Source organism: Panthera pardus, unplaced genomic scaffold (assembly GCF_024362965.1).
Source record: "Panthera pardus isolate Hobbes unplaced genomic scaffold, ASM2436296v1 HiC_scaffold_7, whole genome shotgun sequence".
Classification (NCBI taxonomy): domain Eukaryota; kingdom Metazoa; phylum Chordata; class Mammalia; order Carnivora; family Felidae; genus Panthera; species Panthera pardus.
Window position 1 is genome coordinate 73,911,272 of NW_026527002.1, and position 27,869 is coordinate 73,939,140.

Here is a 27,869-nt window from a genome sequence, read left to right on the forward strand (position 1 = left end):
TAAGGAATAAAATAGCTAACTACGCTCGAGCATAAATCACTGAATCGGCCCCTGTAACAGGAAGTCTGGAGGTAGCTGTTCCAGGTTTGGTTCAGTAACACTACAAAATCCCAAAGACCCAAGCTCTTCTCTTTTCTGCTCCGCCAGCCTCGGCACGTTGGCTTTTCATCCTCAAGCTTGTGCCTCACGTACTCGATATGACTGCTGCAGCTCCAGCCATCAACTTTGCACACAAGTTAAGAAGAAAAGGAGTAGACAATTGTTTTTTTTCCTCCTCCCAAGGGATGCCATCCCTTCTAGGAGCCCCCAGCAGATTTCTCTCTATGTCTCACTGGCCAGAATCGGGTGAGAGGCCCAGTCCGAGGCCGACAAATGGAGAGACCGTCAGAGTCACCGTTGGGGTCACGAACTCCCTCGCGCAAACCTACACCACTGCCGAGCAGCCGTGCGTGCTCCCGTATTCCCTTCGTAGGCTGCAGGAAAAGAAAAAGAGAGGAAGTAACTGCTGAGGGAAAACACAGGGCAGGGAGTCCCCTTGGAGCCCAGAGATGGGACCTCGTTGGGGCGGGAGAGGAAGACCAAGGAAGCCAGCGTGGTTGAGGGTAGTACAGGCAGAGTGTGTACTCTGTACAGGGAGGGCTCGGACAGCCCGCCGGGACTGGGGATTCCACGTGAGTCGACGGGCAGGCTCGGGGAAGCTCCAGCCAGGAGGGATCTTGGTTGGGTTTTCCAACGTTCGCTCTGATGACCTTGGGGAATGGTAGAGGACGTTTGGGGGGCCAGAAGGGAGGCTGTTGCTTACATCCACACAGGGCATGAGGGAGCTCCACGGGGGTAGACGGGGCCCCGGGGGAGACCCCTGCCGTGAGTGGCAATATCCAGCAGGGGGGAGGCTGGCCACTCAAACCCACCAGGGATAGAACAAGGGCCCAGACACGGGGAGACGGTGCCGGCACCAGAAGGCTTCTGGCTGATGAGAGGCAAAGGGAACTCCCGTAAGTTGGCGAAACCGTGGTTTTCGTTTGTCGTGGAGGGAGGGCGAGAGCCTGAGCCCCAGGGTTGAGTTCATTTGTAAATTCCTATCATTTCTAGATGGTTGCACTCAAAGCCATCCGCAGCCAGGGAGAGAAGAGTGAATGACGGCAAATGAAAACCAGAGGCAGGAACAGACTGAAGAAATGGGAGGGAGTTCGCTTCCCCTGCTGGGAGCACGTTCAGAGGTCCCCCCAGCCCGCCCGCCAGGGTAACTGTATCTCTGCCTCCTCCTGGCATCCCCCCACCCCGCCCCGCGATCCCCCCCCTCCCCACCTTCGTGAAATACCTTGGCAGGATGGCCCCGGCTCCTTCCGTGAGAATTTACTGCCCCAGTGTGAAATCATAGCCCTGTAACTTTCCCTTTAAGAGCTGTCAGAGCTGGAGAGGCTGGCCAAGCTTGGGCTGGAGGTGGGGACAGAGGGAAGAAAGGAAAAAGAGAGAGAGAGAGAGAGAGGCAGGAAAAGTTTCTTCAGAGGAAAATGCAGGGTTTGTCCTTAACTCTGACGTCAGATCTTGCTTTAATAACCCCCCCCGCCCCAGGCCTGTGGGAAGAGACATATCTCGTACTCCTGATGGGCCAGGCCAGTCTCTCGGCCCAGCTCCCCCGAGAGGCGGCCGGATCCTCTGGGCTGCTCGGTAGATGCCTTTGCCCCTGACTCCCAGGCATGAGGTGGTTCCTGCCCTGGACGCTGGTGGCAGTGACAGCAGCAGCCGCGGGCAGCGCCTTGGCCACGGTGAGTCCTGCTTGGAGGGGCTCAGACAGGGGACCCAGATCCCTTCTCCAGCCGGTTCTGCGGCATGGCGGGCCAGATCAAGAGGGGCTGGAAGTGTGGGGCCAAGGAGGTGCCCACATAGAGGCCAGGGGGAGAGCTGGGGCTGCACGGGGTCGGCTGATCCCCTCACGGTTGGGGTCGGGGAAGCGGGGAAGAGGCAGCCCCCGGGGGGGCGGGACAAAGCAAACAGGCGATCTACGCCCTTCTTTCCCACCTGAAACGCAGCAGGAAAGGGGCACTTGGTGGAGCGGGGCGTCGGGGGCCCGGACTCCCGTGCCAGCCCTGCCCAGGGCTGGCCGTGTGACCTTGGGCCAGTCACTCTTCCCTGAGCGGCGCGAAGCGAGGAAGTTGGCAGGCGATTCGTGAAGTCTCGGGTTTGGAACATGAGTCTCCAAATGCTGGAGATACTGCAAGGAAAGGAGTCGGAAAACACCGAGAGAATTTGGAAAGGGAAATGCCAGCTTTCAACAAAAGCGCCTCTCTTGAGCAAACATTGCTTTGGGCGATTTCTAACCCCAGCCGCTGGCGCCTTGGGCTGGCACAGCCATCGATAGCTTAGGAAGCGTGCACGGTGGGGCCCTGCGCATGAAGCCTGCTGCTGGGGGGGGGGGGGGATCCTGAGGGTTCTCTCCCCTCCTCTCTCCACCCCAGGGCAACCCAAAGGGAAGGGAGGAGGGGTCTGCACCTTCAAGAAGCCAGGGGAGTAAGACACGTGGCAGAACACAGCCAGGCTGCTGGCTTTAAGGTGTACAGGCAGGTCCCGGGCGGGCAGGAGGTGGGCTTCTGGAAAGAGCTTCCGAATCGAAGATCCCACAGCCCGGGCCGGAGCTTGCTGCCAGCAGTAAAGCCGAGAGACAGAGGGAAGGCGGCAAGAAAGGCTTCATTACCTGCTCACAGGGACACCTTCTTTTGCGACCAACATCCCCATCTGTGGATGAGGGAGCTGAGGCTCGGGGGTAAAGCTAGTCGCCCACCAGTTCAAAGACGCTGGTTCCGATTCACCCAGATCTGAGGCTGAGAGCTGGCAGCCGGCTACTGCCCCGGTGCCTCTGGAGCTGGGTGACCAATGGTCCCCCAAGCGCCGTATGGCTGAGGAGGGCAGGGAGTGTATCTGTGTGATTTGTTGTGAAATCCTTTGAACCTTCATGGTGCCCCCCCCCCCCCCACATAGTGGGTGCCAAGCCTTGCTACAAAACCCAGATACTAACTTCATTTTCTTAAAGAAAGAGGGGTGCCTAGGTGGTGGCTCATTGGTTGAGCGTCCGACTTCGGCTCAGGTCCCAATCTCACGGTTTGCAGGTTCGAGCCCCGCGTCGGGCTCTGGGCTGACAGCTCAGAGCCTGGGGCCTGCTTCCAATTCTGTGTCTCCCTCTCTCTCTCTGCCCCTCCCCCGCTTGTTCTCTCTCTCCCTCTCCCTCTCAAATAAAGTAAAATAAAATAAAAAATAAACTTTAAACATTTTTTTAAATAAATAGAACAAAGAAATGGAGGCTTAGAGCAAGTGAGGGACTTTCTCAGGGTATCCCAACTAGTAAGTGGCCAGGGCTCAGATTTTCAGATCGTCCCTTGCAAAGCCTGCTCTTTCTTCCAGAGCTTTCCTAGCTCAGGAGGGAAACCGAGCATTCCCTATAGGCTGGGGGAACCACAAGGGGCCAGATCAGCCTTCCTTCGGGGTTACTGTGGCTGGGAGGACAAGGGCTGGATGGAGAAGAGGTGCGAGGTGCAGGGCAGCACGTGTCTGGGTGAGAAGGAGGAAAGGGGCCGTGCACAGGTCCACACACACTGGAGCCCGGTACCTCCCAGAACGGGTGGTGTTGGGGAAGGGAGAGCCCGTCCGTTTCCACGGGCTTAGCCAAGGGCACACGCAGCACAGCGGCCAAGAGCCCAGACAGACCCGGGCAACGGGACGGGAGGAGGTGGGCACCTCTCCTGCACGCAGCCCCCGCCTGGGGACCTTCTCTGGGCACCCAACCCTACCCGGCCCACACTGGTGTCCAGATTCAGGAGCTCCCACGCGAGGCCCCGCGGGAGAGCTTTCCCGGCATCCTAACCCGGTGAGGGCTCTGAGACAGATGGCAGTCAGGTCTTTGCCTTCCAGCCAAACCCCATACACGACCATCCTCGTAAAACTGACAGATAATGGGACTGTGAGTCCTTCCAGGGGCCCGGTGGGACTGCAATGGAAAAAATGACTATGGATGCTCATACGGAAGAAAGGGTTTGTGACAATTGCCTAGAAAACTTCGAGGAAGCGGAGTTCTGAGGGAAGACTCGCCCTGTCAGATAGGGAAGGATTATCCAAAGGTTCTGTGACTGAAGGAGGAAGATGTCCACCAGGAGGAGACGAAGGGAGGAAGCCGGGGCAGGGAGCTCGGGAGCTCCGCCAAGTCTCCCGGGAACGGGATATCCGATAAAGCCATGTTACAGATGCGCCTGGCTTTTCCATCTCTTTGTTCTTTTCTTCCTTCTACGTGGACAGAGATCAGCCCCTTGTGCTAAGAGAGAGGGGCCACAATTAGTGGGTACTGTCACGCCCCTGCCAGGTGCTCTTTGTGTGTACGCGTAAGACCCTCCTCGGTTCATCCGACAGACGTGCGCCCGCATTTACTGAGCACCTCCTACAAGTCTCATGGCAATACCGTGAAGCTGGTGTGATCATCCCTCTTTGCGGTCGCAGAAACCGAAGGTCAGAGAGATTGGGCCATTTGCCCGAGGTCGCACAGCCGGTGACCAGCAGTGACCGATTTGGAGCCTCCGTCCCGCTCTTGGCGACACAGCCTCCTGCCTCCCTCGGCCGTGTCCTCATGCAGGAACGAGGGGCTCGCGGTTTCTGCCCCTAGGGTGCTTACAGGGCGAGGGAGGCAGATGACAGCCACCCACGTGTGGGGACGAGAGGTGGCAGAGAAGGGTCGGGGGCAAGCTCTACCGCCGGCGGGTAGAGCAGCTTCCTTGGCCACTCTGGGCCTCGCCGTCTGCTCTTGAAGACCGGGGCTAACGACCTGGGCCCTCCCTGCTGCTGGGGAGGGACCGCGGGACTGCTCCAGGGGGGCCTCTCCGAAGCCTGCGACTAGGTGGACAAATCCTGTGCCGATAAATCCCTGGGCCCGCCTGAGGTCCGTGGTACCCTGTGTACAGGCGAGACCCGCATCCCCTCCCCCGTATAAATGTACGTGGCGTGTGCACAGGTGTGTGTGTGCACGTGCGTTAGACATCGTGGCTCGTTCGAGGGTGTAAATCGCCGCGGTGTGTGCGTGCGCGCGCGTGCCTAACGGCGGGGACACGCTGCGCGTGAAACGCAAGTCCGTCCTTCGCTTCCAGGACGCGCCGCCGAGCAGGGTGGCCCTGGACGTGGCATATGCCCCGTTGCAAAGTGTGAGAACAGAAACGACAGGCCTTCTTTACGCCTCCCGTCCGTAGCTTGGGCTCCGAGCCAGCGCTTCCAACCGCCCCTGCTCAGAGCTGCTGCCTGCGACTTAGACGCTCCCGGCTGCGGCCCCTCCCGCTTGCCGCTTGCCCGGGACGTCGGGGGCCCGAGCGTGGCACGGACGGGCATTTTCCACCCGGGGAGGGCGCTCGGCGAAGCCTGGCCTTCCGGGACCGGCGTGGGAGCAGTGCTCCCAGGAGCCCCAGACCCCGACCGCGGCCTGGGCACTGCCTCCGGGGGCCTGTGTGCCGACTCACCTCCCCCAGCTTTTAGAAGAGGCTCCCGCCCCCACGCCAGCAAAGCCGCCACAGGCCGGGAGGCTGCCTTCAGCCCCTGATGGGGATTTTGCGCCTGGGATTCCGCCCGGAAACCTCGGCCATCTCTCTGGGCCGCAGGGAGGGGCTGCTGCGCGCGTTGTGGTTTCCAGATGGGAGCGAGGAAATCGAGACAGCAATGGCCCAGGCTGGGCTTAGCCCCTGAGAGGGGGTGGGAGGCTTGCCGAGCACAGCCAGGAGAGCAAAGGGAGGAAGGAGGTTTGGAGCCGGGAGCATATGATGCCACAGATGCCCAAGAGCGAGACTTCAGCACGTTGTACGTTCAGTCAACGCCACCGGGGCTCCCCACGCCTCGGCAGCGCTGATCATAATGAAGGCAAACACCGATCAGGCGCTTGCTGGGTCCTGCACGTAGTGTCCTAAGCACTCTGCACACAGCAGGCCACGTCTGTGAAGCAGGCAGCAGCATCCCCGCACAGTCCAACGTGGCCACCGGCCACATGCGGCCACCGAGCACCTGAAACGTGGCTTGTCCCAGCTGAGGGTGTGAAACACACAGCAGCTTTCAAAGATCTGGTGTGAGCATGGGATGTACAGTTCTCCCTGTAATTTTTCTACTGACCCCCACGGTGAAATGAGAATATTTTTCATATATGGGGTTAAAGAAATACTAAGCTAACGCTCACTGATTTCTTGTTAGTTTCCAGCGTGGCTCCTAGAAAATGTAGAATTCCGTAGCCGGCACACATCGTGTTTCACGAGACGGTGTCGGCCGGGCAAGACACAAGGGCACGTAGATGGATTTTCATAGGTGGAAAGGGAAAGATGTCGAGGGCTCTGCCCCCGCCCCCCGGCTTTTCCACTGAGCCCGTCTCTTCATCTGTGAAAAGACACCATATTCGTACTTGCTTCCACGGGTTATCGAGATGATTAAAGAGTGAAATAGAGACGAAGTACAGAAAGCCGCAGCACCCCCAAGGGGAAGTGGGGAAACGATTCCCTTTCCCAGCTTGAGCTGCGGCGCTGGCTGCAGAGAAGTGCCAGGTCTGAGCAAATGAGCAGGGCTTGATAAAGACTGTAGGCCGGGCCCCGGGTGGGCAAGGAGGGGCAGGCTTCCTGGTGGGTTGCGCTGGGCTCAGCGCTGAGCTGATCTCCTTGAAGCTCCCAAGGTTTTCACATCCTGGCGAGCTTCCCAGGACATTTCAAGGGAGTCAATGAACACATTTGGATTATCACGGAGGAGAGAGAAATGCTAATGACGATGGTGATGATGGTTGAGGCGCCGGGGAATGACGATGCTTGTAGCCGAGACTTAGGCCTTACGACCCCGAGTCCCCTGCTACCGACCATGGTTGTCATAGCCCATCCACTTACTGTTACATGGATGCTGACGGCTTTGCTGGGCACCCAGCTCCTTCCCATTTCCAGAGATGCGGTGAGAAGCTGTGACCTTTGTCCCCACGGTCAAGTATGGCTCGCGTGTTGGAGACAAATTTTTACCCCAGCAGACGGGATTGCAGTGAGGAATCTGAGGGGAAGCTCAGAAGGCTGCAGGAGGAAAACACCAGTTCCAGGGCTCTGAGCCTGAATTCCTGGGAAGAGGCCCCCAGGTATCGTGCACATTAAATGGCACCTTGGTGATTCTTACGCACAGCTGATTTCAAAAATCATACCTGTCCCTCCTCCAGCCTTGACATTCTGTTAATCTGCCCTCCTGCTCCTCCTCTCTGAGAGAGGCAGGGGGTGGGGGGAGGGAGACAGAAGCAGAGGAGGAGGAACCAGGCCTCTCAAAACGTGAATAATGAATATCCCAGGGGATGCGACACAATCTGAGCCCACCCACCCCAAGGACCCCAGCCTGGAGGCAAGTCCTCCAGGCTTGGGACATCAACGGTGGATCTGCTGAGCCTTGGTGGGGGTAGGAGGGGGCGGTTAAGGAATTGAGAGCCCAGGTCCTAAGCAGAGGAAGAGAGGGGTCCAGCCCAGCCCCTCTGGGAATCCTGCGTTGTGTCTCGTAGGTGAGAGAAAGGGCACGTGCCATGCGGCTGCCCAGGGCAGGAATGCGCAAGGGGGTGAAGGCTAGAAGAATAGTCTAAGAGAGCTGGGGCCACCATCCGCCCTATGTCCCCTCCCAGTGCCTCCATCCGTCACTCCTCCCAGCTGTCAGTGGGGGCAAGGCCCTCCCTACGGTACCTCCAGGGGTTTCCTGCGGCCTAGAGGTCTAAGTCCCCACACGCAGCTTGGAGGGAAGAGAACGCAATCAGAATGATCCGGAGTAAACCGTGCAGCTTGCATTTGGAAAGGGGATCATCTTGAGCACCTTACTCAACCTTTTTGAGCCTCTGTTTCCTGTGACACAGGGACTTACTCTCTCTGAATGTCACTGTGCCAGGGAATGAGCTGGGGGGGGGGGGTACATAGAGCCTGGAGCAGCTTGGTGCTGCCTAAATACCACTTTACTTGCCCCTCTGAGTCTCGCCAAGCCTGCTTTCCAGCGTCATCCTCTGGGACTGCCTTCGCTCACCCCCCTCCCCTGCTTCAAAGGCCACGTTCCCAAATACTCGTGTGACCTCACTCCTGTGCGCATGCCCCTGCTGTTCCTTCTGCCTAAAATGCCTTTCCCCCTCTTCCGTGTTCTTGCCCAGGCAGGAGGAAACACGTCATTCAACAGGAGCTCTCTGCGGGCCTGGCCCCACGTACGAGCCACCCTTCCTCACGCTCCTTCCTCCCGCAAGGACAGACCCCCGGGCCTTGGCATGTGCCGTGCCCTACCCCCCGGCCTTGCTCAGGCTTTCTCCCTTCTAGACCTGCAACTTTCCCTGCTCAGCTCGGCTGTCACCGTGGGTACACATTATAGGGGCCTAATGCATGCCTGTTGGTTGAATGAATGAATGAAGAAAACCAGAAGGGCAGGGCAGGCTGTGTATAGAGGGGACAGGGAGGCAGGGAAGGCACGAAACTGAACTTTCTGGTGGAGGTTTTGTGCTAGGGAAGCAAGGAAGGGACCTGACCAGAGGGCCTGGGCCTGACCACTAAGGGGGCTGAAGGGTGGACTTACTTCCTGAGCACAGAACTGCCACTTCCCAGCTGGGCCTCAGGCTTTCATCTGTAAAATGGACTTGAAAAGCCCGGCCCACAGAGCTCTCGTGGCTGGAGAGAGAAGGCAGGGTAGGTATCGAGCACGTGCAGAGGACGAGGTTGGGGGGCCACCAATGGGGCAGCGAACATCCAGGTGCTCTGGCACTGGCAGGGGGGGACAAGGCCCCGTGGAGAGTTCCTGAACAGCCATGTGGGTGCCACATGGATGGGCCTCAGCCGCCTATCCATCCTTGTTGTTGCTGCCCTGTAATCCTGCAGCCTACATGTGCGTGTGCACATGCACGCACACAGACATAGGCATACACACACATGGAGACAGGCATACATGAATGCACACACAGGCATACGCACACACAAAGGCACAGGCACACCTAAGTGCACACACACACAGATATATGTGCACACACATGCACAGAGGCATATACACACACATAGAGACACGGGAATACACACATGCACACACACACAGACATATGCACACACACGCACACCTGCTGACTTCCTGAAGAGCTGCTTCTGGCCCCTGTACTCCAAGGAGTTGTGTCCTGACCCTTGCAAATTTCTGCTCTTAAACAACCGAAGCATCACCCCGTGTTGGACCCTCACCGTGAGCCGGGGCCCCCCACGCCTCGTTTAGTCCACAGGAGAGCTCTCCGTGGTAGGAGCTGTTATCGCCCCCGCTTTACAGAGGAGGAAACCGAGGCAGAGTTTTACCGATTCCCCATGCCATCCGAGCTTCAAAACCCCCACCTTATTCCCTGTGCGGGGCCGGCGGGACCTGCTCCCAGGGGTGACCTTGTGTGCCAGCCCCTCGCCCGTGTCTGTCTTCCCAGCCTGAGTGGGGACCCAATGCAGGAGGACGGAAGGGAGCTGAGGTCAGGCTCCGGATGCTGGAGGGAGGAACCACCTTATCAGAGGCCCAGCTCAGCCAGCCAAGTGCACTGGAAGGCTCTAGAGGGTTGCCTCATCCCAACCTGCCCTGTGTGTGTGTAGGGCGGCGGGGGGAGGCAGGTGCTCATCCAAGGCCACAAGTCTCAGGCCGGGGCTGGAACCCAGGGCATCCCACCTCCAGGTATGGGCCTAGGAGCTGAAGACGCCACTCCCTGCCCCATCAGGCAGAAACTCCCTCTTCCCTGGAACAGGTCTGACCTCAACAGATGGTAGTTTCTTCCACCCTTGTCTGTGTTGGCTATGGCTCCAGGGCCGGCCCCCTCCCTGCTCACCCCATGGCCACCGTCACTTCCAGGCCTGGGGCATGGAAGGCTCTCAGTTCCTTTGGGGGAATCACATGAACTGGAAATTGGGCAAGAGAAGGGTCCCTTAGAGGTCTGTGGAGGATTGTGAGACCCAGAGTCAGAAGAAGTGAGTGCGTAATTTTCTTGCCGTGTCTCTTAACCTCTGTGGGCCTCAGTTTCCCCGTCTGTCAAATTGAGACCGTGAGGGCTGATCTCACAGGGTTGTTTGGATCATCACCTGACACCGTGGGGTGGCTGACTCAGGAAAGACCCCTCCTTCCCCCGGGGGACGCACATGTCCCAGGCATGGCCCTTAAGGTCCTCTGACTGTGGCCCCTGCCTACCATCTCCATAGCTCCGAACCCTAAACCCCAGTATTGACCCCTGGTCATTCCTGTGCCACATCGCTGCCACCTGCATGGCCTTATTCCTGCTCTTCCTCAGCTTTGATGTTCTCTCTGCCCTCCCGGTCAATTCTCGCTCATCCTTGAGGACACAATGCAAAGAACGCCTCCTCCAAGAAGCACTCCTTGCTCCCATGCCCCTGCCCCTGGCCTTCTTATCATGTTCTCCTAGCCCTTATTTAGAGTCTGCTGAGGCCCTGTGCAGCTTGGCCCTTGGGTTCAAATCCCAACTCTGCCATTTGCTAGTGGCCTTGGGCAAATTATCCGACCTTTTTGTGGTTCAGTTCACTCCTCTGTAAATTGGGGAAGATGATTGTAAAAGCAGCCCGCCTCTTAGGGTTATCGCAAGGATTAAATGATTTACGTAAGGTGTAAATGAATAAAAGAGGCATAAAAGGCGAAACGCAGAATCCCATGTAGACCTTGCGTTGATCTTGATTCAGAGAAACCATCTGATTAAAGAAAAAAAAAAAAAACCTTGGAGATAATCAGTGCAATTTGAATAAGGACTAAGGACTCGTGGTTGAAGTTGGTAACAGGTGAGAGAGCCCATATGGCTCTCCCGACTTTGGTAAATGCGTACACATGTCTCCAGCAAAGAATGAATGGGTTCTGTAAAAGTTTTTTATGTTTATTTATTTTTGAGAGAGAGAGAGAGAGAGAGAGACAGGGCATGAGCAAGGGAGGGGCAGAGAGCGAGGGAGACACAGAATCCGAAACAGGCTCCAGGCTCTGAGCCATCAGCACAGAGCCCGATGCAGGGCTCGAACCCACGAACTGTGAGATTGTGACCTGAGCCGAAGTCGGACGCTCAACCGACTGAGCCACCCAGGCGCCCCAAGAACGAACAGGTTTTGAACTTGTTAACATGAATAGTGCTGATACGAACGCCTGCCCCCGACATGTGTGCCACCAAGGGTTAGCGGTCATTAACAGTACTGTCACTCTGTCCCAGAAGACAGCAAACGCTTCCTATAAAAGATCAGGTGGTAAATATTCTAGGCTTTGTGGGCTATAAGGTCTCCGTGTAGTATTCCTCTTTCTTTTTGTTGTTGTGTTTTACAACTTTTTTTTAAAAAAATGTGAAATCCACTCATTCCCCTTACAAATCGCCACGGGCCAGATGTGGTCAATGGATTGAAGTTTCCAACCATTGTTGTATAATGCAGTTACCCTTTCTATATTCCTGTCTCCTCAGAAGGCTGGGGGTTCCCTGAGGCTTTGTACTTGGAATTTAGGAGATGTTTCATATGTGTTTGATGAATGAATGAATGAATGAACGAACAAACGAACACACAAGGGCTTGTTATCTGGAAAGAAGTCTGGCTTCCTGACCCTTCAACCCTGTCATATAAAGTTGAGATCCCCCCCCCCCCCACAGAAACTCACAAGACTGCATGCTTATACATTTTTTTAAATGTTTATTTATTATTGAAAGAGAGAGAGACAGAGTGTGAGCAGGGAAGGGACAGAGAGCGAGGGAGGCACAGAATCCGAAGCAGGCTGCAGGCTCTGAGCCGCGGGACTCGAACTCACAAACCGTGAGATCGTGACCTGAGCCGAAGCCGGACGCTCAACCGACTGAGCCACCCAGGCGCCCCAAGACTGCATGCTTATAAAGCCGATTAGCAGAAAATCTCAAAAGACCTTCCACATCCCATGACACGCAGCCTGGCCAATGCCGAGTCAGCCGCGGGGCCTTCTGTTCCCTGGAAATCCTGCCATCGGAGCCAGAGACGGGCTTGGAGGGCTCTGGACAGTGCTGGGTCCTCCCACACTCAGGCCAGGTGACGTTAGGGGCTGGGAAGCTAAGATCTTTCGAAGACAGGCCTCCCCTGCAGGGCTGCCCCCCTGCCCTGGGAACAGGGGTATAGACCCCTAGGGGTTCTCTCCTACAAGGAGCTCAGGAAATAGCTGTCCCCCACTTACACTGTGACTGCCCCATCCGTGGTACCAAATGTGAGAACAATGTGGTGGGGACAGCAGGTGGGCCCAGGCCACAGGGGGCCACATTCTTCTACTCCCCCACCTCAGGGCCCTCTTTTCAGTGAACAGAAACTGCTTCCCGGCAGCGCAGCCCCTTCCTGAAGCCCCCCCAGAACACGGTTGGGGTCCGCTCACGCCATTTCTGTCTCAAGCCTGCCCCCTTGTGGAGCCTCTGGGTGCAGCCTCCCAAATGCGGCTGAGCCAGGCTGTAGGACCATCCCTTCCACTGGTCTGGGCACTTGCCCAGGGCAAGCCAGGCAAGGTGCCGGGGACTGAAGAGGCGGGAAGAGACAGCTCATCCCTGAAAACCCCCATGACAGGGGTCCTTGGCAGCTTGGGCTCAACCCAATCACATTCCTCACCACCCTGAGTGGGAGTCTTGAGGCTGTGCCCTTTCCTCTCACCCCAGTTCATCACCGATGACCCACTCTCATCAGACCCAGTCTGGGTCATCAGACCCAGTTCTGTCACCGATGAACCACACTCACATTCAGAAGGGGATGGGGTCCACTTGATCATCAAGAAGAAATCTCAGTTCCCTAGGCGCCCCTCCCCGCCATGGCCAGGCTCCCACTTCCTGCCCCCTTGCCTGTTGCCCGGGGTTCTTGGAAAACCGACGTGCGGGTCAAATCGAACACTGACTTGCGCCTGAGGGCTGGAAAACACCCTGAAACCCATAGTTCCTGCTCATCTTTTAAAAAAAATTCTAACATTTATTTATTTTTGAGAGACAGAGAGACAGCATGAGCCGGGGAAGGGCGGAGAGAGAGGGAGACACAGAATCCGAAACGGGCTCCAGGCTCCGAGCCGTCAGCCCAGAGCCCGACGCGGGGCTCAAACTCACGGAGCGCGAGATCATGAGCTGAGCCGAGGTCGGATGCTTAACCAGCCGAGCCAGCCAGGGGTCTCAGTTCTTCCTCATCTTTAAACAGCATCTCAAAACTGCTTTTGTAGCATTTCTTACAGGGGCTTTCATTTCCCCCCCAAATTTCATCAGGTTAAATGTGTCCGGTAAGTAGTACAATTCAAGGGATCAATCCATTTCTTCCAATCTGCTTAGTGACCACCCTCTTTGTCGGGAGGGCTAAGTGACGCTGTCTTCATCCATTCAGGCAAGCTGTGACGAAATGCCACACGTGGGGGGCTTATAAACAACGGAAGTGTTCGAACGAACATCCGAGGTGGGGGTCGGGAATCTGTATTTTAACAGGGTCCGTGGGATCGCTGTTCTCTGCTGCATGTAGAACTCCGTGGAAAAGTTGGGATACCTGGGGACCCTGACCGCCCACCCGTGTTTGTTCAAGCCTCCGGGTGGTTCTGACAGGCAGCAAAGTCTGGGAACCACCGTGGGAAACGTTTCTGTTTGCAGTGGGTGTCTCCGAGCTGTCTGGGGAAGGGGGCAGGGCTTGGGGCCGGCTCCTGTGTGTTCTGGCGAATACGGGGAGAGGCTGCCAAACCCAAAGAAAGTGGGAGCTTGGTAAAAGCCTCAGGGGGTCCCAAAGGCCCAGCCAAGCACCCTGGGGTTCCAGGAAGAGCCTCGGCCCCCAAGGGGAAGTCCTAGAGAGAGGGGGACTGTGGCTTTGGTGGGGATTCAAAGGGAGGCCGGAGGCTTCAAGCACGGAGATTAGAGTCAGACCCTGCAGGTTCAATCCTTCTGCCAGTCGCTGCCCGTGCACCTGGGCAACAGCCTGGCCTCCCTGAGTCTCAGTTTCCCCACCGGTTAAGGGCGTGGAGTGCTTGTTGCACAAAGGGTTGGTATGAGGCTTCGCTAACCGAATGCACGGAATGCGCTCAGCACCGTATCTGGCACATTTAATGCCGAAGATGCCTGGCATTAATTATCAAATTCGCCTGCCTGGGCCCCAGGATCGGCTGCGGGCGCCCCTGGCATGGAAGTATAAGGTCTGGGAATTAAGAGCCTGGAAAGGCGGCACAGTGAGACCGAGCCCCGCGAGGACAGGGGATCTGAGGGACCCACCGCTCCAGCCCCGTCCAGCACGGGGCCCGCCCCGCTGCAAGTGCCCAGGAAAGATCCTTCCGAAAGGAAACCGTGGGCTTCACGTCCGGCTTCAAATCGGCAGGTGGGTCAAAGAAGAGTTCTAAGGTGCGTCCCAGCTGGAACGCCCAAGGGCCCTTCCGAACGAGTCTGGTCCTAAGCCCGGCTCAGTCTGGTCCCCACCCCCGGCTCGGCAGCAATTATCAGCTCCTGATCTCTTCTGCCCACTCGACCCCAGGACAGTAGCTCGGGCTAGAGTTCATGCAGGAAGCAGGACTTTGAAGGAGGGCGCCAGGCCGCCGGGCCTCAGCTTTGGCAATGACACGGGCGCCGGAGGTCTCCGGGTGCCACGAAGTGCGATCCTGAAGGGAAGGACCCTTCACACGGGGATCCCCACAGCCTCCCCGGGAGCTCCCAGCCTCTGGATATTTGCTTTGGTTAGGTCCGATGGGAGCATGCTCCCAAACACCACGGGAGCTCGGTCTTTCCTGCGGGGGGTGACTGAAGACGGCCGAAGGGCCGGGGGCACCAGACCTCCGGGTAAGGCAGACCTTAGTTTCATCCTGGATGTGCCCCCCCCCGCCCCCCAACCCCCCCCCCCCCCGACTAGCTGTGCGGCCTTCACAGCCACTCAGCCTCGCTGAGCCTCCGTTTCCTCTGCTCCGGGGACAATTAGTAGGCCTGCCTTGTGATTTGTTGAGGGAACCATATGACAGGGGGCAGAAGAACCTCTCCACTGAGAGGTGAGCACTCAGTAGATACTAGCTGCGATGTAAGGGCCTGTGTGTGTGCGCATGTGCACGGGGAAATGGACAGTACGTGGCTCCCGCCCTCAAGGGAGGACAGTGTCGTGGGGGCAACGTACATTGACTCTTCCATTCATTCTATTGATAGATGTCTACTGACACCTACTCTATGACAGGCTTTGGAAGGCCTGACACCCTCCTACAGCCCCCAGCCGGGAGGAATGTCCAGATGCTTCTTGATTACCTCCACTGGCAGCGCGCTCACTACCTTACAACTGATTTCCTTCCATTAGAAAATTCTCCACGTACGGTAGTGGGACAAGCACGGACCCAACAGATTTGGGTTTGAGTCAAATGCTACCACTTCCTGCGTGTTAACCATGAACAAGTCCCTTTGCTGACATACACAATGGAGATCGCGATACCAACCGCTGTGGGGAAGACAAGACAGGCCACAATAACTGAGACCTGGCTCAAGACTGGCCCCTGGCGGCCGCCAGAGCTGTGGTCTACAATGGAATGGACTGGCGAGGACAAGCCAGAAGCTCTAGCCGAGTGGTGCTTGGGCCCAGAACCTTGGTGGGTGGGGGTATCTAGTCGTAAGAACATCATTGTACAACAGAGAAAACCAAGGCTCAGCAAGTGAACTCCCAGAGTCTCGTGGACAGTATGTTGCAAAGACTAGACGTGGCCCAGGGTGACGTTTCTAAAATACACATCTGTGCCCCAGTCTTTCTCCTGCTAACATCCTTCAACAAATCATCGCAGCAGACTCCAGCCAAAAGCCTGAGACCTTAGCCAGGCATTCAAGGCTCTCCTTGATCTTTGTGCCCAGCGACCTCATTGTCATCTATGAGGCGGTGCCCATGTGCTTGCGTCTGGGGCACGGGGAGAATCGTGGGGAGCTGGTGCAGGGTGCGGGCAAGAGGCAGGAGGAGATTGAGGTCTGTTGGCCTCGTGGGTGGTCAGTTAGTGAGAAGAAGGTTGTGTCTCATGCACCCTCGCTTCCTTCAAGTCTCGCACAAAGCCTGGCACGTGGTAGGTGTTCGCGAAGCATCTGTTTCCGTAGAATGCGCGAAAGAGTGGATGCACATGTCCCCAACTCAACGGTCCACCCCTGAGGGCAGGAACCACCTGCCACCCCTCTGCTTCCCTGCGTTGCACACACACACACACACAGACACACACACACACACAGAATTTATCATCAGGAGGGGTGTGCAGTCACAAGCCCTGTGGTGTCAACGCTGGACAAGGCAACAAGGATTCAGGGGGTTTCACACCAAATGCGGGAGTCCTCAGGCCCCCCATGCACTCCGGGTACCTTCTCCTTTGGACTGAGGGCTAGGAGATTTCCCACCAGCAGATGGCGCCAAGAGCCAGGACTGGGTTAAAGATGCCCAGAGCCCATTCCTGGCAGCCCCACGTCCCCTAACTGGCTTCCCTCAAGGAGCTGTGTGCCCCGGGGCTCCGGGTAGGTACTAAAATGGAGGCTTCCTCCTTCCCTCCCTCCCTCCTTCCCTTCCTTCCTTCCTTCCTTCCTTCCTTCCCTCTCTCCCTCCTTCTTCCTTCCTTCCTTCCTTCTTTCCTTCCTTCCTTCCTTCCTTCCTTCTTTCCTTCCTTCCCTCCCTCTCTCTCTTCCTTCCTTCCTTCCTTCCTTCCTTCTTTCCTTCCTTCCTTCCTTCCTTCTTTCCTTCCTTCCCTCCCTCTCTCCCTCCTTCTTCCTTCCTTCCTTCCTTCTTTCCTTCCTTCCTTCCTTCCTTCCTTCTTTCCTTCCTTCCTTCCTTCTTTCCTTCCTTCCTTCCTTCCTTCCTTCCTTCCTTCCTTTCTTCTTTCCTTCCTTCCCTCCCTCTCTCTCTCTTCCTTCCTTCCTTCCTTCCTTCCTTCCTTCCTTCCGTCCTTCCTTCCTTCCTTCCCTTCTTTCTTTCCTTCCTTCCTTCCTTCCTTCCTTCCTTCCTTCCTTCCTTCTTTCCCCTTCCTTCTTTCTTTCTTTCTTTCCTTCCTTCCTTAACTTGGAGACCCAGGTGACCATATGGAGAAGGGTCCCTGCCAGGTTATAGCCAATCCCACCTCAGCTCAAAGTGAGCCCTATGCTCCCCGCAAGCCCTGTGCCGAGCCCTGTGGGGGTGGGAGAGGATGCCCAACCAAGAAATGCAAAGGAGAAGTCATGCTTTTGAGCATGGGACACCAAAGCCCCTGGGGTCAACAGTCCCCTGTGCACCCAGTCCACTAGGCAACACTTACAAAGCCCTGCTGTGCTCACATTCTAGCAGAGAAGGAGCACCTCGAACATCGTCTGGGGGAGGCATGGAAGGCTTCCTGGAGGACAGGGCTTTTTGTTTCCTCTGCCGTGTGTGCGTGTGCGTGTGCGTGAGTGTGTGTGACCTGAGGGCCTGGGGACGGGTCAGAGACAGTCCCTGAGACAGTTGCTTACGAAGCTCTGAGCCTTCTAGTGTCACAGACAGATGAGGGAAATTCTCTCCACAGAGTCAGAAAGAGGTAAATATGTGTGCGTACCTCCGGTTGGCTTTATTGATGAGGGGGGTTGGGGTTTTATTGTGTCGCACTGTGTTTATGAGGAAAAGCAAGCAGGGGCAGGGAAACTTGTGTCCCTCCGGTAGAAAAGGGCACGACTGAGTCCCGAAACCAAACCCAGAGGTGACGAAAGCCTCAAATCAAGGTCTGCCTATTTGATTTTGAAGGGCCCTTTGTTTGTTAAATCGATTTTTGCAGCAACTATTATGTGCCAAAGCCATAACCAAGCGCCCCGCCCATCCAGCACCTCAACCTGGATCATCTCACCTGGCCGCTGGTCCACCCAGCGAGGTGGACTTCACTCCCCTCGACAGAGCCATTTCCTGCCCTTCCCGAGAGCCCCCGGGGCTCCCCTGGGATGCCCGGCACTCTGCATACAGGCTTGCATTGTAATAACTCCCCTCTAATGTCGGTCTCTCCCCTACGCTGTGGGTGCTCCAAAATCAGAGAAGGTTTCAGTTCATCTTCAAATGCCTCAAACTTGAGAGAGGCTGTGAGCTGGCTCAGCTGGGGGTGGGGGGTGGGGGGTGCAACTACAAGAACCCAGAAGGCAAACGTAAAGGGCATAGAAATACGAGTCACAAGAGTCGTGTGTATCTCGGTCCTGACCCATATTGTGTCACCCTGAACACGTCCGTCTGCCCTTTTGGGTCTCAGTTTCCTCCTCGGGAGAAGGGAGGACGAATCTGTCTGAATCTGTCCACATGTGCTGTTCAAAGGAAGAAATGCAGATCTCTAAGTTCCACAGAGCAAGGCTTCCTGGGTTCGAGATAGAGGGACTGGCCCCGGGGCCTGACCAGCCCCACCTTGGCCCCTCACAGAAGCCCTGGTCCCATCTTTGCTGACCTTGGAATTCTGGAGTCACGGTTGAGAAGTCCTGGATGGGGTCCTCCCCAGCAGGGACCACGCTGGCCTGGGGGTGGGAGAATGGCCAGAAGCTGGCTGCACGCTCTCTGTCCTCAGGCAATTCCCTTTCTCCCGGGGCCTCAGTTTCCTCCCGTATGAAGAGGGAGGGTTCAGGGAAAGAGCCAGAGGAGGTGGGAAGGTGACTGGCTCCCAGAGGTACAGGCGGCTTGAAGCTCCCAAACTGAAAGACACCCCAGAGCCGCCTTCCGTTGTGTCCACCTGGGATGGCTTTTGGGACCTGTCCCCGCCCCCCTTCCCGGCTTCCCGGTGTTGTGTCCCTCATATTTTCAGGATGAAGATGAACGTGTGGGCTGGAGGATGGGAAGGGGGCCCTGGAAGCACGTGGGTGGGGGGACGCCCCTCTGCAGGCCTGACGCTAGCCACAGGGGCTAACTCCCCTCTGCAGGGGCAGGGAGAGCCAGCCCCCGCACCCCGTAGCCTTTCCCTGGTGCTCAGAGAAAAAATAATGACGATGACAGCAGTAATAATAATAATAATAATAATAATAATGTCAGCTGGCTAACACCTGGTGTCAGATATGAGTCACCTGACCCCACAAGCTGCCAAGGACTCAGTGGAGTGAAGAGGGTGGCTCTCTGGGCCGCAGAGGCAAGGCAGTAGGATACGGGCCACGCCTTGCAATCTGACTAATCAGAAGGCATTCACTCCTCAAAGCCTCAGCTCCCCATCCGTGAAATGAGACGGGCTCCGTGCCCTCCCAGGTTATGGGGTGCTCGAGAAGGGAAGGAAACACACATGAGGCTTAGTGGGGCCAGAGTTCTGACATGGAATCTGGGCCCCACCTCCTCCAGCAGGGAGACTGAGGAAATTAGCTTCACTTCTCTGACCCCCTGGCTCCTCGGTCCTTCCTGTTTGCTTTACTGAAGGGAAAGGAGATGTCCGGCTCTCAAAAACAGGGTAGAAAGACATAATTTTACGTATCCCTTTTAACACCACGAAGAAGAGAAGGTGCTCGCTAGCCCTTTGGGCTTTGAACCCCTGCCTGGCAGTCCTTTATCTCTGCTGTTCCCCCACAGGCCTTCTCTCCAGCCCCCACGGCCATGGCCATCACCCCAGTGCCACTGGAGGATACATCTTCACACCCCCAGTTCTGCAAGTGGCCATGTGAGTGCCCGCCGTCCCCACCCCGCTGCCCGCTGGGGGTCAGCCTCATCACAGACGGCTGTGAATGCTGTAAAATGTGTGCGCAGCAGCTTGGGGACAACTGCACAGAGGCAGCCATCTGTGACCCCCACCGGGGCCTCTACTGCGATTACAGTGGGGACCGCCCGAGGTACGCAATAGGAGTGTGTGCACGTAAGTGAGACCCTCCCTACCTTCTGGCCAGCCCCCAGCACCCCCAGCTCTAGCCCTCACCCATAGCCCTTTCCCTGGCCAGGCTCCTGCACCCCCCGCCATTCTAGTCCATGATCAGAGGTCAGAAGCTAGGCCCTTCTTGAGGAGGGAGGGATGCCTGCCTTCCACTTGCCTCCAGAACCTGGCTTCCTGCTCTCTTCTCCAGCTGGGAGTTACATCCATGGCTGACTGGGGGAAGGGAGCCACCAGGAAAGACCTAAGCATGATTTCATTCTTTTAGTGGTAGACACTTTGTGGGATGCCTATGCCTCCCAGAGGTACCAAAACCCATCAGAGTTCCAGATGTTCCAGTAATATTCTAAATTTAAATAATATGGTTTTTAAAAATCCACTAACCTTGAAAGAATCAAATCCAGCAGCCTGCAATCATCCCTTTCTATACACCCATGTTCCTTCTGTAACTACAGTCACTTTTAACTTTTTAGCCCTTTCTTCTGGTAGTAATCACTATGTAATATATGTCTTCTCTGGTAACTTAATTGGATTAAAATGCCAATTTTGGATAACCCCTCAATGTTCCTACATGTTAGCTGATGACTTAACTCCTCAATACCACCTGGTACATCCCCTATCTTCCAGTATCATTTTCATAATTTTTGGTTATACAATAGTCAGTATTTACAATGTTCTGACTAGTAAACAATGTTGCTGAAGCATGAGATACTGTACTTGTTTGAATTTCCTTTCTCATGAAGCTTTTTGGTTTTCCTGGGGTTCTAATTGCCTTTGCTTTTTCTTTACCCTTGGTCTTTATAATATCCTCATGCTGGGGGAAAACAACTGTTTGTTGTTTGTTTGCTCTTCCGGTGCTCTATCATGTCCTTTTTTGTTCCCAGGGACTTCCTTACAAGGACTTTCTGATCTCATGCTTCTACCTGGAATGTAGTCACTTAGCTTGAATCATCTAAGCATTTATCCAAAATACATGACCCAGCATGATGAAAAGAGGTAACTAGGCATCATGACGCAGCAGCCTAACTTCTGAAAAATTACACAAAGCCTCGTAAACCCAAGAACCTCTTTCCTCCCTTAGTGCTGAAGCAAGACTTCTCCATAACTGTGACCCCATATGCACCCAATTACACGTTCACACGTAGTACAGGCTCTCATCCTCGGCTAATCTACTGTATCTCCTGAGGCGGGTTGTTGATGAGGGTTATGCACATAATTCCACATCAAACAATCCTACCTGTGCCTCACGGTTAATTATAAGCACCGTCTGCTCTTTTATCATTGGTTCATGCTTCAACTATCATAGCAAGTCATCTGCCTTTAGCTTTCCGAGTAACCACCCTCGATTCTCCCACCCTTCTACTTTTTTTGCCCCCTTTTATTCAGACTCATTATTAGCCCCACAAAACAGTGTGTTTGTTCAAAGAGAACTTGCCGCGCCACCTGCACAGAATCATCTGACGTGTCGACTAAAAACATTGCCCTTGAGCCCGACCCCCAGACATACTGAGTAGAATTCTCTAGAGGTGAAGGTGGTGTCTACACCTTTAACAAGTTTCCCGGGTGATTCTCATGCATACCCAACTCTGAGACTGCTTACAGAGAGAGACAGTTGCATAGTTTTCTCCCCATACCCAGGTGAGGAAAGCTGGCTGAGCCTTCCTCCACTAGAATCCCTTCCAGCTATATGAGACTGTCTCATCATTTCTTTCCCCTTTTGGAAGCTGTTATTCCAGGGCATTAAAAAGGGAACTCAGTTCACTGTTATCACTCTAATGTCTAAAGCTGCACTGACATCTTGCTATGTGCCAGGCACCTCATCTTTAGAGACATTGTCTCATGGACCCAGAGAGGGTGCAGGCCCTCAAACTGCCTCTCCTGCCTGCCTTTCCCCCACCAGAGGCCTGGAAAACCGCCTTCCCAATCCACACACACCCCCTATCTCTTTGTATCTCAGGTCCTGCCTTTGCTCACGATAGCCTCTTAGCTCCCCCTCACCATGAGCCCCTGTGTATTTCCTCTCCTTTTATCTGGAAAGAAAACTGGTCCACAGATTTTAATAGATATCACACCTGCCAAGGGTTCCCTGGTCGCATCGGTTTGCAGACACTAGAATAAACAATGTTGAACAAGTATACAGAGCTTCTAAGAGGTTTTAAATGTTCACGTCCACTGTAAAATTCCAAAACGGGAGGTACCAGAAGAAACCCTATTTTTGAAACGTAAGTGCACAGGGAATTGTTTTGTCCAGGTAGATGTTAACTTACTCACCCACCCCACCACACACACATGCACATTCACAGATACACACATTGCATGCATTCGTGTGTACACACACACACACACACACACACACACACACCTCACTAGTATTCTACCAAACATCTTCCCAGAAATGCTGCCATGGTGTCTGAGTTCACGACCCCCCAAGGCAAGAAAGAGGAGAGGCCAACGTCTGACGGCCATACAGAGGAAGGCACCTCAGGGCGAGAAGAAGAAAGAGAAAGTCCCTTTAAACAGACAGTTTTTTGGCAAATGGTCAACTCAACCTATGGATGGTCCCCAAGACAGGTTAAATCTGTCCATGGAGGTGTGCGTGTAACGAGGCCAAGACAAGGCAGGTCATAACAACAAGCAATCACAACACTGACACATGTAACTCAGAGAAAGGCGGAACTATGGCAAACTAATGCATGCAAGCTTTGGCTACCAGAGGTCACAGCTCCCGGGCACAAGCCACCGTGGCCAGGCAGAAAAGTGAGCTTGGACTTGTCCATGCTGCTCAGTCTTCAAGAGAATCCAAAAATCCGGATTTGTGTATAATTTGTAAATGTTGGCGACATGTTCCAAAAAAAAAATTTTTTTTTAAACACTCTGTGGGCCAAACTAAATACTTCTGTGGGCAAAGAGTGACCTCTGAATTATACTCTTTGGCTATTTTGGTTGTACAAACATTACTCTGCATTTAACGCAGCTGGGTCAGGCCTGAGAGCAGTGTGGTTTGCTGGAAGGATCATGAAATTTACAGGCAGACAGACCTGGGTTTTTGAATCTTGGCCCTGCTGTTTGCTGGCTACGTGACCTTGGGCACATCACTTAAGGAGCTTGATCAAACCAACCTCATGCAGTTGTTGAGAATAAACAAAGGGACCGCATTAAAGCCTCAAATGTGACCGGCTGTTCTGGGTCATTGCTTTACTTGATTTGTTTTAACTTTCCCTTGTAGAAATTACCTCAGCCTTGTCCATGGTCATCCTCAGAGGAGCCTCGTTGCAGACCCAGACTCCCCAGTGTGGACAGCGAGGGAGTAGAAAGCTCACGCATGGTCTCTGGAGCTGGACAATCTAAGTTCGAACCCCAGCGCCATGACTAATACGGTGTCACTAGGCAAGCTACGTAACCCTTGAAGTGTCAGTTTCCTCATCAAGGAAAATGTGACAAATAAGGCTTACATCTTTGGGTGATTGAGACGTCAGGAACCTGATACATGGTCAGAGCACAATACAGATTAGGGCCCACCCCACCTCCCATCCACCCACCCATCCATCCACCCATCCATCCACCCATCCATCCATCCACCCATCCAACCACTGACTCGTTCACATAGTTATGAACAGGTGGGTGATAATCCAACAGTGGGGTTACAACAAGGCATGACCCCTGTCCTTGCTCCCATGCAGCTGACGCTCCGGTAGGAGGTGGGTGAGGGACGTGAAGGCCTGGAGTGTGGAACAAGGGATTTGGGTTCCTGCTGGTCCTTCAGTAAGAGGAAGGCTCACCAGGCCATGGCTGTGCTTGCAAAGTCTGAGATTAGATAGGAGGTGGTGAGCTTCCCATTAGCGTGCAAGTGAACGAGGAGGGCGCGTCAGAGTCTGCTGTGGGCCCAGCCGTACAGCTTTCATACAGCCCTACTCTCGCTCTCACCAGCGGTGGGCAGGCTGCTCAGGGCCACTATCCCCCAGCGGTCCCAGACTCCCAGGAGACTGGGAACAGCTTTCAGAAGCAAGGTTCCCAATCTTGACCGCAAACTGGATTCACCTGAGGAGCTCAAACCTGCAAAGGTCAAGGGCTCCTGGGTGGCTCGGTCAGTTAAGCATCCGACTCGCGATCTCAGCTCAGGTCTTGATCTCAGGGTCAAGTTGGGCTCTGCCGTGGGCATGAAGCCTACTATAAAAAAAAATACTAAGGCCCGGAAAATAACCATAAAAGTACAGCGTCCCATCATCGGGGGCACAGGGCGGGGGTCAGAATTTTTGAAAGTTCCCCAGCTGGTGCCTCCGTGCAGCTGGTGGTGACAGCCACTGGGCCAAGGGCTCCCTGGCACCCGGTGCCGCCTCGTCCCTGCAAAGTTCCCCCACCCAGGGGCAGAGACCAGGTTTCAGCACGCCCCTTCTCCCCCTCCACCATCATGCCCACCCACGCGCACGCGTGCACACACACGCGCACGCGTGCTCCCACCTTCCGGGTGCAAGGGCGCGGTCGGGGGTGACTCAGAGCAAGAGGATGAGTGATTCACCCAGGGCTTCCTCCGCTTCGCCTTGTTTTGGTTCGGTTTGTTGTTGTTTTTTCTCCAATTTCCCCTCCTCTACCGGTGTCTGGTGGAAGGAAATGGGCTGTGGGGCTGTCGCTCCCCTGGGTTCGAGGTGCAGCTCCATCATTTCACCAGCTGGGTGACCTTGAGCTAATGAATCACTTGACCTCCCCGTCTGCCAAACGGGGAAAATAAAACTCTCCTCGTGAAGTCCCCGGGAGAACTGAATGAGATAACATATCAGATGGTGCCTGGCACGAGATCAGATGGTCAGCGAGCGGTAGCGCCTTTCCTTTCTGGGCCTCCTCCCTGCACGATCTCCTCCCAGGAAAAACAGCAGCCGCGCCAACATTCCCACAGGCTGAGGCTCTGCGTCTAGCTGGGTCCCTTCGGCACGTGACTTCACGGAGACCCAGTTTTGCTAGATGTGAAAACGAAGGGGACGGTGGGTGGTGTTTCCGTCTCGGATGAAATCAGCAATGCCAGGAAGCCTGGCACCGAGCAGGTCAGGTGACCGCGGACAGCGCTGGGAGATACCAGGGCTATTATATTATATCAGTGACCACCTGCAGGCAAACCCGGGAGATGCTCTGGAACTACTGTCAGACCGCGGATTCCAAACTAGCCCTCCTCGGGGGCGCACTCTTGCTGCCTGGGAGCTCTCTGCCTGCACTTCCAGACGCTGTCCTCAAGGCGGGACGCGTCTGGGGTGGAAGGGGCGGGGCGTGCAGCGCAGGCCAGGCCCAGCGGCCCCCGACCCCCCCCCCCCCCCCGCCCGCCGGGCCCCTGAACTTGCTTACTGCGATCTCCCGTCTCACGAAGCACCCTCGAGGCCACTCACCCCAAAGCCAGCTCCTCCGAGGACAGAGCACCTCTCCCCTTCCGGGGCTCAGGTCATAGAAGCAGGAGTCGTTCCTGACTCTCCTCCGCTCCTCGCATCCCATCCGGCAGCTGTTCCTTCCAAGCACATCCAGAAGCTGAGCCCTCCTCCGGGGTGGTCCAAGCACAGCCACCTGTTCTCTCTGCTCACCATCCAGCGCCGCGCGTGCTCTTGGGCGGCGTGATTCCTAGAGCTGAGTCACCAGTTACTTCTCGAATAGATCCTGGGTATCCGGGTGCTAACAGCTTTGCCTCTTCCTCTGAGCCTGCAGGGAAGCCCTCGCCCCCGTCCCGGGAGTGCTCCCACCTGGCCCTTTACACCTGCAGCCCTTCCCCCGCCCGGCAGGCTCGTCCCCCGACACCTGTGCCGCCTACCGTCCTCACCTCCTTCTGTCTTTGCCGAAGCCGCATCATTTGGGTGAGGCTTGGCTGCCCACTTGAATCAGCCACTGCCCCCCATCCCCCAGCCGCCCCTCCTCTTCACTGTTCTCCCGGGCACTGGTGCCCATCAACACACTGTGTGATCTGTCTTTCCTGTGTCACCCCCCACTGTCATGTAAGCTCTATGGGGGCATGGTTTTGTCTGTTTTGGTCGCTGCTGAATCTCCAGTGCCTAGAACCTTCCATAAATATGCATCGGATGAGTGGAATCTTTGTTCCAAAGTGTTCTGATTGGCTCTACACTTGGCCGTCTCAGAACCATGACCCTAGAGGCATTTGTCAGTACTAGGCTCTGTGCCACATGCTGGGGGTGGGACAGGACGGGTCGCATAGGCTCTTGCGCCCGCCATGCCCTAGCTTCTCACCGGCTGCCAGCCTGGCCCCTGGGGGTCACTCGGCGGGTGATGGCGCAGCCGCACCCCGCACTCCCGCCCTGCGGTGGCCCTGCCTGCCCGCCCTCGCCCACGCGCGGTGCTCCCCGAGGGCTAGCACAGGTCCAGAGGCGGGAGGTATCCGCATGGGGGCGCTCGAGCCCACTGGGCCCCGAGCCAAGCGGCGGCTGTGTGTGTTCGCAGAGGTGGTCGGCGTGGGCTGCGTCCTGGACGGGGTGCGCTACACCAACGGCCAGTCCTTCCAGCCCAGCTGCAAGTACAACTGCACGTGCGTGGACGGCGCCGTGGGCTGCACACCCCTGTGCGTGCGCGCGCGCCCCCCGCGCCTCTGGTGCCGCCGCCCCCGGCGGGTGCGCGTGCCCGGCCGCTGCTGCCAGCAGTGGGTGTGCGACGACGGTGCGACGACGCCGCGCAAGACGGCACAGCGCCACACAGGCGCCCTAGGTGGGTTCCGGGGAGAGGGGACTGGACGGGGGGAAGGGAGGGCGGGGCCCGGGGCCCTGACCACTGTGGTTGGCACACGCCCTGAGTCCCAGTCCCAGAGCACCGCCCCACCAGCTGCGTGACCTCTGGGACCCTACTTCTCCATCTGTCCCGTCTGTCTTATGGGGTCCTCGCAGCAGAAAATGAGGAAGAGCTTTTAAAGAACAAAGCCAGATACATGGGAGTCATTGTTATCCTACTTAAGAGATTAGGTAGGGGAGTGGAGGTGCAGGAACGGTGTGTGCGCGCCCCCAGGAGGAGAAGCACGAACACAAGGTGCAAGGGAGGGAGAGGGGGTAGGTGGCTTCCGTCTCGCTATGGAGGATAGGTGGACAGGTGAGCCAGAGGAAGCCCTGGAAAAGGAGGAGAGGGACAGGCCCACTTGTTTTAACACTGCTTCCTGGAGTAGCCCAATGCCAGCCACTTCTCAGGTACCAGATCAATGTTTGTCATATGGGTGGATGGGCAGATGATGGATGGATGGGCGGATGGATGGATGGACGGATGGATGGGCAGATGGATGGATGGATGGGCGGATGGATGGATGGATGGATGGATGGATGGGCAGATGGATAGATGGATGGATGGATGGATGGATGGATGCACAGATGGATGGATGGATGGGCAGATGGATGGATGGATAGGTGGATGGATGGATAGGCGGATGGATGGATGGATGGATGGATGGATGGATGGATGGGCAGATGGATGGATGGGCAGATGGATAGATTCGTGGATGGATGGGCAGATGGATAGATTCGTGGATGGATGGGCAGATGGATGGATGGGCAGATGGATGGATGGGCGGATGGATGGGCGGATGGATGGATGGATGGATGGATGGATGGATGGATAGGCGGATGGATGGATGGATGGATGGATGCACAGATGGATGGATGGATGGGCAGATGGGTGGATGGATGGATGGGTGGATGGATGGGCAGATGGATGGATGGGCAGATGGATGGATGGGTAGGTGGATAGATTCGTGGATGGATGGGCAGATGGATGGATGGGCAGATGGATGGGTGGGCAGATGGATGGATGGATGGGCCAGTGAGGATCTGAGCTAGGGCAGTTGGGGTGGAGATTGCAAGGAAGGTACTGATGTGAGAAGCACTACATGAGGAGTAGGACCGGGGTCATAGCATCAATCCACTGCAGAGAGAGTTCTGGAAGCCATGCACCTGGGGCTGCCTATGGCGAGTACGATGGTCCAGGGATGATATGTAGAGTGAGACAGAGGTCTGGGAGGGCTGACATTTGAGGGGGGACAGGGACAGAGTGTGGAGAATAGAAGAGGAAAACCAGGAGCAGCTGATGACACGGAAGACAGCAGATGAGGATATTTCTAGAAGGAAAGTGTCTGCCAGACAAGTGGACATGAAGGAGTGAAGAGA

General features: G+C 55.9%; 1 protein-coding gene and 1 long non-coding RNA gene across 2 annotated transcripts in view; one reads left to right on the plus strand and one right to left on the minus strand.

Annotated features, from left to right (window-relative positions):
- Positions 1-259: 259 nt before the first annotated feature.
- Positions 260-1,524, minus strand: LOC109273107 (uncharacterized). The gene is made up of 2 exons (XR_002082768.2): positions 1,322-1,524; positions 260-473 (listed from the first exon to the last, which is right to left on the minus strand). It is a non-coding gene; the product is annotated as an uncharacterized LOC109273107 (long non-coding RNA).
- Positions 1,525-1,575: 51 nt separating this feature from the next.
- Positions 1,576-27,869, plus strand: part of CCN4 (cellular communication network factor 4) — a 34,369-nt gene continuing 8,075 nt past the window's right edge. Inside the window, exons 1-3 of the mRNA XM_019459802.2 lie at positions 1,576-1,769; positions 19,452-19,731; positions 26,170-26,430. Coding sequence (XP_019315347.1) covers positions 1,701-1,769; positions 19,452-19,731; positions 26,170-26,430 — 610 coding nt within the window. The 5' untranslated portion in view covers positions 1,576-1,700. The remainder of the gene's footprint in view (positions 1,770-19,451; positions 19,732-26,169; positions 26,431-27,869) is intronic.